The 12,425-nt window shown below is 42.6% G+C and overlaps 1 protein-coding gene across 5 annotated transcripts in view; it reads right to left on the bottom strand.

Annotated features, from left to right (window-relative positions):
- The window catches only part of LOC146869515 (homologous-pairing protein 2 homolog), a 139,871-nt gene that overhangs the window by 49,637 nt on the left and 77,809 nt on the right, over positions 1–12,425 (bottom strand). For 3 of the 5 annotated variants that reach the window (XR_014961067.1, XM_085603493.1, XM_085603508.1), the window contains exon 2: positions 8,228–8,328. The exons of the other annotated variants lie outside the window; for them this stretch is intronic. Coding sequence is in view for 2 of the 3 variants with exons in the window: in XM_085603493.1 (XP_085459619.1) it covers positions 8,228–8,328 (101 nt within the window). In the remaining variant the exon portion in view is untranslated. The remainder of the gene's footprint in view (positions 1–8,227; positions 8,329–12,425) is intronic. 5 annotated transcript variants of the gene reach the window in all.

Below are 12,425 nucleotides of genomic sequence, written 5' to 3'. Positions count from 1 at the left end.
CACAATGACTTGGGTCCCAAAATTTACAGCAGGCATAGATAGCAATGTGTGTCAGGTGAGTTTGGGATGAGGTAAGCGTTGGAAGGATTTGAGAATGACGCCATGACAAAAGAGTCAAGAGATCAAGCGATCCCGGTGAGACGTAACGCACAATGGGTGACCGTGTTTGTTTAGACACCAGACCTGGCCTCAGACCCTGTAGTTTACTCACGGTGAGCAGGCTTCGTTTAAAGTGCAATTTTAAAACAAGTCACAAAAGCGAGCGCACACGAACCATGTTCAGAAAAGGGGGGAGGGAGGGGAGAGGGAGATGCGAGCAGAGCATATGGTGAGCACTTTCGCGGCCGCTTTAATGTTCAGTGGCCGCGCGGCTCACTGAGAATATCAAAGCGGCCGCGAAAGTGATCACGCAGGCGGACAAATGGTGCGCGCGCCCGGCGGCGCACATGCACTGTAGCTAGAGGCCTGCAAAAGCCACTAGTTTGCACTTCAAAATCCTGCTTACTAAAACTCTCGCCCGAACAGCGCTAAAGCGCTGGCTCAGGAGAGACCTAAAAAGACAGCAATGGAGACTGTGGCAATTCGAAAACATATCACACATCTTTATTTATTCCCAGGTGTTTTTATTATTTCGAAATATTTCTTTTAAATGAAAAGCTTTACCAAAGGACACCAAACAGTCCAAAATTTAACTTAATGTTTTAATAAACATTTTCCTGCTAAATATACACACACTCTCACTTTATTGGCAAGGTTTCCTACGATCTAGAAAAGCCATCTTGATTCCTTCTCTTAAGTTGGCAGAACCTGCAAACAAACAAGCAAAAACACATACAAACTTTCCTGTTACAATCCAAATTCTAGTGACAAGTGAATTCGCAAAGAGAACAATAGAAGTCATAAACTGGTCATGACCACACAGAGAATATCATAAATATTACCAGTGACAGCACCGGTGACATCACTAACGCCATCGTCAACAACTTCACTTCTTCTCGCATCAGTTTATGGACAGTGGAAATATGGTCTGTTATTAATCTGGAAGGGGGTCTTCATGTCGACAGTAGTAGTGCAACCTTAACTACTGCAGATAACGTGCGTAAGGAAGGGTATGCGAGTGACGCTGCAGAACATTCTTAGCAAGAACACCTGGTGCTGAGAGGAACTGTGGTGTTTAATGTACAGAAATAACTCAATTCAATGCAAGTACAACTACAGCAGCCTTTCTCCTCTACAAGGAAATCTGGCTACTGAAGACAAAAGTTCTTACCGTTTGTAACAATAGGTCTGGTAAATGCAAGAGCTTCTCTCAGTCTTCACCTAATGAAGGAGTTCCAAGGTCCATCGTGTGGCAGGACTGAGGAGTACTGATAAACTAGTAAATCATGCAAGACAGCGCGCCTGAAGTCAATTATTTCAAATCTTATAACTGCCAGACAGTATTTGAGCAAATGTACGCAAAATAGACCAAGTGGCCGCCCAACCAATGTCAGCCACTGGAACACCCCTGGCGAGAGCAGTGGAAGCGCCTTGTAGAATGACCCAGGTAAGGTGAGAATGGGTACAAAACAGAAGCAACAAGAATGACCGACCTAGGTCCAGCTCAACCAATACACAAGTATTGAAAACAATCTGTCAAATAGGTGCAAAACCACTTCCTACATCAGTCATCCAGAGATGTAAAATGAATCAAAACATAAGACCAAAGATGGAAGGTGCACTCATTGTGTCCGGACACATTAAATCAAATAGTCCAAACGGTATAAGATCTCTCTTCTTTTTATTCTTGAGATTTTTTTCCTTACGATCATTCAGACACGAGCAATGTACAGCCAACGCGTTTCGTTCCGTACAGGAACTTCATCAGGGCTGCAATAATTACAAACACAAAAAGTAACACTCAGAAAAACATCTATATATGACAAATATAAAAACAAACATGTAATGTATCACTACTCGAATTTTAGAGAGAATGGCACACAAAAAGACGAAAAAGGGACATACATATAAAAAGCCCTAGACATATGAATATATACAAATACATAATATACACAAAAAAACAGAACATTCATTGCAATAACACATAATAAAAAACATATAATTCGGACAACTGAACAATATTCACCATTGAAGAACAAAATAGGTGTAAATGATACAAGTATCATGTATGACTGGCAAAGGGTATATAACGAAGAAAGAAGCAGAAAGAGTGGGAGAAAAGTAAAGAGAAAGTTTATATTTATACACATAAAATTATATAAGTGAGAAATAAAATTTAAATAATCAAAAGTCACAGTGTGCAAGACTATATCAAAAGGGGATATATATGAATAAATAAGAACTGTACCCAAGTTTAATATCATTCGGTATTGTGACCCTCATTCATACGCGATGGATAATACAATATCTCGGGTACCAAAGCAGTGATTAGTGTCAGACCCAATCTACAACAAATCGACTAGCATCTCACCTCTTTCAAAAAGAGTAAAATATAGATAAGGTACTCCTAGGGCGGTATGTGCTCCTTTGTGGCTCGTTGCATCACAGACAGAATTAATAGAGCATAGGAAAGTTATTTCATTCCTATATAAGAATAAAACACATTATCAAAAAATAAATAAAGAGTATCAAGGCAAAAATTATCCCTAGATAAGAACATATTTACAAACACACAGATGAACCAGTAAGCTCACCTTGCGTATTGTCATCCCATGTGTGAATTAATACAATTGGACCCTCATGCGGTCCAAATGATGAGACGCATTCAGAGTGGTAAGATTCCTATAGGACGTGCAGTATAGGCCTGTATCAACACAATAATTGCTATCAATATTAGAAAGATTATATGCATAATCACAGCATTAAAGGTGCAGGTCATTCGTTACCCCCTGCAAAGCTCATCAGATCACAAGTAATAATAATCCCCATCAAGTGGTGATTTTATAGACAACGTAAAAAACCCAAACGTAAGTATGCGAGTCATGTCTATAATGTCTAAGACATGACAAGTAGCACAAAGGGGTGGGGACGCTGTGTTAACCTCAGCAAAATGTGGGCCTACATTCATAATGGCACAGGCGAGTAAAACGGGATAACCAACTTTAAAAAGCACTCCAAAGACACACGCCCGTATATATATAACTTCACGAACAATCAATCCCCATGTCAATAACCACAATAGTGCGTGAGCATAAGTAAAAAGTGAGACCTTCTACCTTGTATCCGGCGTTCCGTCCAAGCAGGGTAGCTGTTGAGTATCAACTGGCCAGGCGTAAAGACTCACTATTTAAAGTCCTCATCTGGTATCCCGCGTCCCGACATCGAATAAAATCACGTGGGATTCATGTCACGTGAATCGGCGCAATGCGCTCAAAATAAAAAACGGACATGCAATACATGGATGGCGGCCATATTATAGTGGCTAGTCATAGATTGATAGAACCAGGGCATTCATATTGGTAATAGGACCGCGCAACCAACCCTACCACAATGCGCGAGTGGGAAGGATTCCTTTAGAAAATTGGTATTTGTAATTAAGTTAATACTTCGACGGATGGTTTAGCAATCTGCCACATGTTGCAGATGATTTTAATCTAAGAATTGGAGAAGGGGCATATGGCTTTTCGGTGGCGGCCATATTGTAGTATTCCTACTTAAAGAGGCAAGGTAGTGATGTCACAATCTCCACAGGTAGTGGTGGCCATTATGACCAGAATTGAATTCAGTTAAGAAAATAGCGCACCAGATCTCACCGGAAAGCGCAATTTAGAAGAGATACAATCAGTAATTGAACAGAGGCTATCATAAATCATAGGGCACCACCATATAGTAGACGGTTTCCATATGGGAATTTTAGGTCACCAACACTCTCCTGGAATCATGCCATATCAAGATCTTTAGATCTATTACGGTACAGGGCAATAATATGAAGCCAGATATTGGTAGTCACAGTAAGCTTAAAAATGGAACAAAACTACAAAGTACCCTCGTATCACCACGTTATATAAAGCCCATTGGTGACCCTTAAACAAAGTATACCACATGCATCCTAATGGCGAGGTCTAATATGCACCCAGGGCAATCATGTGATGTATACACGTATGTTTCAGTATAAAAGTCACATGTACATGAGCCATATAGTATTTCGTTTCATATTTTTAGATAAAATATCAGAAAAAGAGTGAGGAAACAGACAACAGGATAAAGAGGGAACACAAAGAGAAAGGAGGGTGTAAAGATGTCAGGGAATATGTATGACAGCACAAGTATGTTAACAAATAGCATCTAGAACATTCCCTTGTTAAGGAACAACATCATATATTGAAATGGCAGGCAACTTGATAGGGTAGGGAAACCTCTCATAGGTGGTTATAGAAAATAGTGTAGTTCCCTATCCGTATTGTGTCCCCTCAGAGTAGCCTGGAGGCGACAGATCCATTTAGCCTCACGTTGTCTTACCAAAAGCTCCCGATTCCCACCCCTGTCTCCACAGGGAACATGGTCAATCCCATGAAACCAGAAATCATTGCTCTTGGGGTGTATTTCCCTGTAGTGATCAGTAAGGGGGTAACGACTATCATACCGCCCTAGGAGTACCTTATCTATATTCTACTCTTTTTGAAAGAGGTGAGATGCTAGTCGATTTGTTGTAGATTGGGTCTGACACTAATCACTGCTTTGGTACCCGAGATATTGTATTATCCATCGCGTATGAATGAGGGTCACAATACCGAATGATATTTAAAACTTGGGTACAGTTCTTATTTATTCATATATATCCCCTTTTGATATAGTCTTGCACACTGTGACTTTTGATTATTTAAATTTTATTTCTCACTTATATAATTTTATGTGTATACTCTAATACATATAAAATTTCTCTTTACTTTTCTCCCACTCTTTCTGCTTCTTTCTTCGTTATATACCCTTTGCCAGTCATACATGATACTTGTATCATTTACACCTATTTTGTTCTTCAATGGTGAATATTGTTCAGTTGTCCGAATTATATGTTTTTTATTATGTGTTATTGCAATGAATGTTCTGTTTTTTTGTGTATATTATGTATTTGTATATATTCATATGTCTAGGGCTTTTTATATGTATGTCCCTTTTTCGTCTTTTTGTGTGCCATTCTCTCTAAAATTCGAGTAGTGATACATTACATGTTTGTTTTTATATTTGTCATATATAGATGTTTTTCTAAGTGTTACTGTTTGTGTTTGTAATTATTGCAGCCCTGATGAAGTTCCTGTACGGAACGAAACGCGTTGGCTGTACATTGCTCGTGTCTGAATGATCGTAAGAAAAAAATCTCAAGAATAAAAAGAAGAGAGCTCTTATACCGTTTGGACTATTTGATTTAATGTGTCCGGACACAATGAGTGCACCTTCCATCTTTGGTCTTAAGGTGAGAATGGGTGCCTGCTGCACAGCCTCTTAGCCAAGGCATATTAGGGCTTAAAGTGACCCAATGTGTGATAATACTCTTGGTCACAGTTTTGCTTTTCTTGGCGCCAACGACCTTACAAAGAGTCGATCATCCACTTGCTCTGATTTCATATGATGAGCATTGTGGGAAACACATTGCCTACAGTTCATTCCATGCAGGGTTTCCAAGAGGGAATGAGCTGGGGTGGTAGGGAGAGAAGGAAGGGTAGCAGAATGACCCATTTTGATGGCAGACTTTTGGCAGGAAGGATGGACAAGTGTATAAAATTAACTTGGCTGGATAAGAGATTGCAAATGGCAAGTACACTAGCAAGGCCTAAAAGTTGCAAACCCCGGCAGCTAATATAAGCCACCATGAACACTGTTTTGAGCGTCAGAAGCATCTGTTTGACTACCATGGTGCTACCATGTGTAAAGTAAAAAAGCAAAAATGCAAGTCCCAATTCAGAGCACTAAAAATGCATGAATAGAAAAACGTACAACATGAACCTCACCACTAAATGTAATTTCAATAAAGAAAGCTGGTCAAGGCAAGATCATGTCCTTGACTTCAGGGTAGAGTTCCCATTCGTGATCTTCCAGAAACGGGTATCTGGTTTCACATTCAGAGCGACCATCAGATGGGCAGTTTGTGGGAAAATGTCCCACTACAGAGCCAACCACTAATCAGGAACTCATGCCGTCCTTTCGGTCGATCTAATGGGCGGTGGTAGTAATGTCCAATAAAGCCTGCTCAACACTCTGAGAAGGGAAAATAATACTTCTGGGCAAATCAAGTCTGCTCTAATAGATATACCCTTCATCAGAGTGAGGCTTCACAGAGCGATAGCAGATTCCATCAAGAAGCAGTTAAAAAACACAATCGTACAACTATGTGTGTTGGGTTCAGCATCCTGTCAGAACCCACAATAGTTGTGTCACTCCTTTTGTTGTAGAGATTGTAGAGCACAGCAGCAGCAGCTCCCTTCTCCACCTTCTTCTCCAGTCTTCTGCCGGCTCTTGCATCAAAATCACTTCAGTTCATCCTTCCTCCATCTGCTTCCGAGCCAGAGGCCGTGTAGCTTCCTGCTCCACGGGGAGCATTGGGTGCATGGAGGTACATGTGTCCCAGGGTGGGGAATTGTGGTCAGGCCCCCGAATATATATCTTTATATAGATAAATCATGAGGAATCAGACAAAAACATCTTTCGTCGACATCATCAAGAGGGTTTGAACCCTGAGACTTTGGAGGGTGGTATTTTACATAATATGCGGTCACAGGAGACGTGGAAAAATTCAGAACACCCCAAAGAACAGCTCGGACCCCACATCAGTGAGGAGCAGAAATGAAGAATAACAACCAGTGCAGCCAGCATCATTGTATACAGAGCAGCGTTGGAACATTGGACACGCCATGACAGCTGTGCAGCAACACCTGGCAGCGCTGGACAACCATCGATGCGGCAACATGTGTTCCAGAACGTCTGAGAGCTGGGGACAACCATCGATGCGGCAACATGTGTTCCAGAACGTCTGAGAGCTGGGGACAACCATCGATGCGGCAACATGTGTTCCAGAACGTCTGAGAGCTGGGGACAACCATCGATGCGGCAACATGTGTTCCAGAACGTCTGAGAGCTGGGGACAAGCTGCAAGAAGAAAGTCGAACTGCATTCTTACAACTCAGATGAAGGTCTGCTGATCTCCACACAAGGGTGAGATGTTCAATCCATCCTCTTTATAGAATCTGGGACATGTGTAGCTGACCATGGGACCACGGCCTTGAATCTCGAGGCAGTACACGAGATGAATGGCATCCTTTCTTCTCGATATGCTTTCAGGGAGGACATCTAGTTGTTGAATGATACTGCAGGCTTTAGTTTCATGCAATGTCAGGGAGGACCTTTGTTCGGTGGAACTGCAGCATTTCCTCTTAACAACCTATGTGAGTAAGTTTGGGTGGTAGTGCAGTTTATTACATCATCCCTCAGATCATGAGGCGCGTTTTGAAAGGCTCCACGATTGCTTAGGCATCTCTAGAACTTCAACAGTATTTAAGTTTTAGGTCATAAACAATACATCTTTTCAAATGAACGCTTCTTCCAGGAATTTATTTTATTTATAAATGTTGGCTAATTTTTGACCCACACACGCATAAAGGCCCTCATCTACAAAGTTCTCAATGGTTTATAAGGATAGGCTTTATCAAGTTACCATAATTCACCTATGTGCCTACTTCAGTGTACACTAGGCATGGCCTTCAGCTACTGCAAGTAGTGTGTGCTGAGCAGGGGGGGCTCCTAAAATTTTAACAACTACCAGTCATTTGTCAAACATAAGCTTGCACACAATATTTTGTGCCTCCAGTCTTAAGTTTTGCACTTACAACATGCACTTCATCGGACGCCTTAAAAACTGCAGCTTGACTCGTCTAAGCCAATATCACTAACTAGTTCTTATGTGCCCGGGCCCAGAATTAAGCTGTGTTAAAGACCCAAGTTGCATCTCACTTCGAGGCAAAAAGAGGCGAAACGAGTCAGAATTGTTTGAGTCCTCATTCATACCTTAGCAGTCCACTTTGAAACATCCCTTTTTCATCAGGGCCAAGAGTGATTTGCGTATTGTTGGTCCATATCTATATACGCACCGTGAGCTAAAAAAAAATAGAATGAAATGGTGCCCAGGATAATTACCAGTGGTGAAAGTTCATGCAAACATTTCCATCTATCATAGTCCAAAGGCTCACAACTAAAAAACACCAAGAGCAATGTATGAAAGCAAGAGTCGGAGTCTTACAGTCTTTCCAAATCCATGTTCGCGTTGCAGATTTCCAAAAACATCTTGTGTGCTGTAAGGCCGGTTTTGGACATTCAAATACTTCAGGATAACGGCAACAGCTGCATAATAAAAAATAAAAATACCATCAAATCACTCCTAAACATTTGTTTGGTGAGATGTTTCAGATGTGTAACACTTATCTGCTCATCGCAAATATACTTTCAATTTGTTTCCCCTCCCTGAATTCCTCTGCCAACACAAACGTCAAGTCATTTAACCTACAGAGAAAGGATGACTCCTTGACCACTGTGTGATCTTCTCGTCGCGCAAGGCTGCGCTTAATGGCCAACCCCTCCAAGAATGTAACAAAAGTTTAAAGTTTTATATTTAAAAAGCAAAATAAAAAAAGGCTCTCCTTTTATCCTTCACATTTTATCCAGGCCTGGGTGTAGTTTTGCTACGCGGAACTTCGAAGTTACAAAAAACCTCCGCGAGTGGTGAAGTGCAGTGAGAACTGCAGTTTGTGCTGATATTCCTGCCGCTCGGGTAGAAATTCTACCCGAGCAGCAGCTCGCGATCGTGAACTTACTGTTCGCAATCTCAAACTTACCATTCGCGAGCGGGGGAAAAAACCCCGCTGCACATCGCGAAGCGGAGTTTTCTGCACTCCGCAAGCTCCGCAGATTGCGGAGTTCCGAAACTCCGCGAACGGAGCTAAAGTCACCGCCTCCTCAAACCAGGAAACTCAACATTTTAAATACGTAATGCCTTTAACAAACTGCAAAATGTTTGTATCATTGTTGGGTAAGATCTACCAGCCATTTTACCTGCTAAGTTCTCCGTTGGTTTATCCACTCAGAAGTGACTGACAGTCTGTACAAACGCTATCTTGCGGATATGCACAGCATTAAACGTGGCAGTGTTTAAATTCTCTAGTTGTCAATTCAAAATACTCCCCCCTCTTACTAGAGACGTTTTTCATTTTCTGCTGCTTTTATGCTTGCAAAACAATTTGCCCTTTTACCTTTCCCTCCCATCTAAGCATCCGTATTTTAACAGACAATAACTTTTTTTTCCTACCGAAAAACGTTTAACAGAACAAGCATTTGCAATGCATTAGGTCTCGCATTTACGCGAGTTTGAGCTATTGACATTGCAAATAACAACGCCTATTGGCATTGTCATTTACAATGCAAATAGCTTTAACTCGTGTAACTGCGAGACCTATTGCATTGCAAATGCTTGTTTTAAATATGCTATCCTTCGATATCTCATAGTTCCCTCTCCCTTTCATGATCAGCAGGCATACGGTGTCCGCCGGTATTGATTCTGCTGCAAGAGGCTGCGCCGAGGTCTGAAGTCTAAATAAACAATGCCTGCCCACCAAGGATCCCCATTACCAAGGAAAGCTGTCTCAAGGACATTGGGATGATATTGTCAGGCGTAGTTAGCGGGAGGACGAGAGGGGTGATATGGAAATACGCAACAATGTGTTACCGTGTCTAGCCAGCACTTAATTACAGGAGTGGCTAGGGATGGACGAGAAACACCTCATGTGCAATCTTGAGACAAACGCCCAGGATAGACACCCCAGTCTGCAGGTAAAGACCACTTTGAATGTGAAATGCGCCCAAGATATCTGAAATCAAACCTGTCCAAAGCGCCTCCGCTCAAAATGTAATCTAATTAACATGTGCTGGAGAACGGCAACTAGCCATCAATCAAGGCAAGGCACTAGGGGGCATTCGGTAGCCACTTTAGGCAGTCTGCATTGTTTTAGAAAACAGCATAGAGTGCCAGACCTGTAGATTAGTGTCTGAGAGCAGAACTTCAGAGCTGCAACCATGCACTCAAACAACACCAAAATAAGGGTGGTAAGTAGTGTATTTTATTCAGCATCATAAAACAGGCGCTACTACTGTCTCGAAATTCTTATTACAGTGATATTGAAAGGATAATCGGGTGAACCAGTAGGCATGGGTTTAAAATCTGTGCAGGCGTATTTACCCACTGAGCTATCTTTCGACATGAAATATGACCATGGACAGTATGCAGTGAGAGAAATACTCTCTCAAGTCCTAACTGAAACAAGGAGCTGTCAGAAAAGGAAGTGAAGCGGAGAGAAAGAAAAGACGCAGGGATAGGAAAGGAGATAAGTGGAAGTGGGATAAGGGAGGGGGTGGCAAATGGCGTGTACATTTCGCGGGCGCTTTGATGTTCGCAGTGGCCGCGCGGCTCACTGAGAACATCAAAGCGCCCGCGAAATGTACACACAGGCTGCCAAATGGTGCGCGCGCCGCATGCACTGTATGAAAGTGATCGCAATCGCAATCACCGTGCGGCCCGCGAAAGTGAAAGCAAACTAGTGCTTTCAGGCCTCCAAATGGTGCGCGCGCCCGGCGCACATGCACTGTATTTAGAGTCCTGAAAGCACTCGTTTGCACTTCCAAATCCCCCATTTACAAAAGCTCTCGCGAGAGCAGCGCTAAAGCGCTGTCTCAGGCGAGACCTAAAAATCACGGATTTACACGCAGACTGTTTTTTTCAGTCTTTTCAGTACTATAGACAGAGATTGGCCTTCAGTTTTAGATACGATAATAAATAGTACTCGCTTCTCACGGGATTGCTGCAGTGGCGTTCAAGAGAAATAAACGGGAAAACCTAGATTATATACATAGTTTAATGTAGTGACCTCAACACACGATGCAGTCTTTTTATAATACGCAAATCCCTGGCATGCAAGCAAAACACTTTTGCAGATAACAGGCGTTACACTTTCGAAATGTCACACCAAAATAGATGCAAGAAACTTGCTAAAGTTTAACGTACTAGCAGTGTTTCAGAACCGGATTAAGCTGCTCCGTTTTAAAGGGCTCTTAGCCCAAACACGGGGCAACACTACCACCGTGTGACAGAAAGAAAACTGCGTTTTGAGCTACTCCAATAACTGGTGTCAAAGCTATTCTAATGCAAAGGAGATAGGTGGTGTTGTGTACTGCTGGACACAGTCTGGTGTTTTTGCCAGCCACTCCCCCTAGGGCTAGCCCACACACACACACACACACACACACACACACACACACACACACACACACACAGTCACACACACACCCCCCCATCCAACACGGGCGTCATCTGTCAGGTACCCCACAAATAAAAGAGCCCGAGTGTATGTGCTCGTTTTCCAGTACCACATTCCAGTGTCTGTGTCGTCCAAGTGGGCCGTATGCATCCAACATCAATTCCATTGCAAAGCCTGCTCGATACCAACTGCGCCTTCATGGGGGATTCGTCGCTTCTTCCCGGAGCAAGACCTAAAAACCCTGGTCCAATCGCTGTTTCTCTCTAGATTAGACTACTGCAATTCTCTTCTTACTGACCTCCCCAAATCCCACCTGTCCCCCCTTAAATCTGTTCTCCATTCAGCAGCTCATTTCTTATATGGGGCCAAAAGAAGCGACCACATCACACCCATTTCATCTTCTCTCCGTTGGCTTCCCATTGAGGCAAGATCTATCTACAAGACTGCCTGTATCATCCACAAAGCCTTGCACTCCTCCTCTCCTTGCTACTTGGCAAACAAACTGAAACTCTTTGGAGGCTCTAGACCATCACTTAATGCGGAAAAGTTATTGCTTAAACCTCCCACTTTCAAAAAGGAAAGATCGATGGCCCAATCCTTTTCAGACAACGCGGTGAGAATCCGGAACTCACTTCCGCCTCAGCTCCAGACCACCACCTCTTCCCGGTCTTTCAAAACTGACCTCAAATTTCTCCTCCTTCAAAGACACTTCCAAATCGAATTCACGCCCTCTCTATTCCCTCAAGGAACTTCTTTCACTATAGGAAATTCTGCACTTCATGCCTATAGAAAGTGCCTTCCTAGTGTGTTCTTGTGTTTTGAGTGACTGCCACTTATTGCAATATTATATCTCTACTTGTATCTTGTATGCTTATGTAACATGCACACTTGTCACTTTTTCCTCTTGTAACGTATTGTCTGCTACCTCTTCTTGTATCTGGTTTGCTTTGTTATTTGCACAATTTTAATTTTCTCCTCATGTAACGTTACTGTTCCGATTGTGAAGTGCTCTGACACCTTCGGGTAAAGACCGCGCTATATAAAAACGCATGAAATAAAGGAGGGAGGGGGGAGAGGGGAAAATGGGGGGGGGGGGGAGAGGGGAAAATGGGGGGGGGGGGGGGAGGGGAAAAT

This window comes from Triturus cristatus, chromosome 1_1 (genome assembly GCF_964204655.1).
Source record: "Triturus cristatus chromosome 1_1, aTriCri1.1, whole genome shotgun sequence".
NCBI classification, from domain to species: Eukaryota; Metazoa; Chordata; class Amphibia; order Caudata; family Salamandridae; genus Triturus; species Triturus cristatus.
Note: the sequence above shows the minus strand (reverse complement) of the source record. Positions and strands in the feature narration are given on the sequence as shown.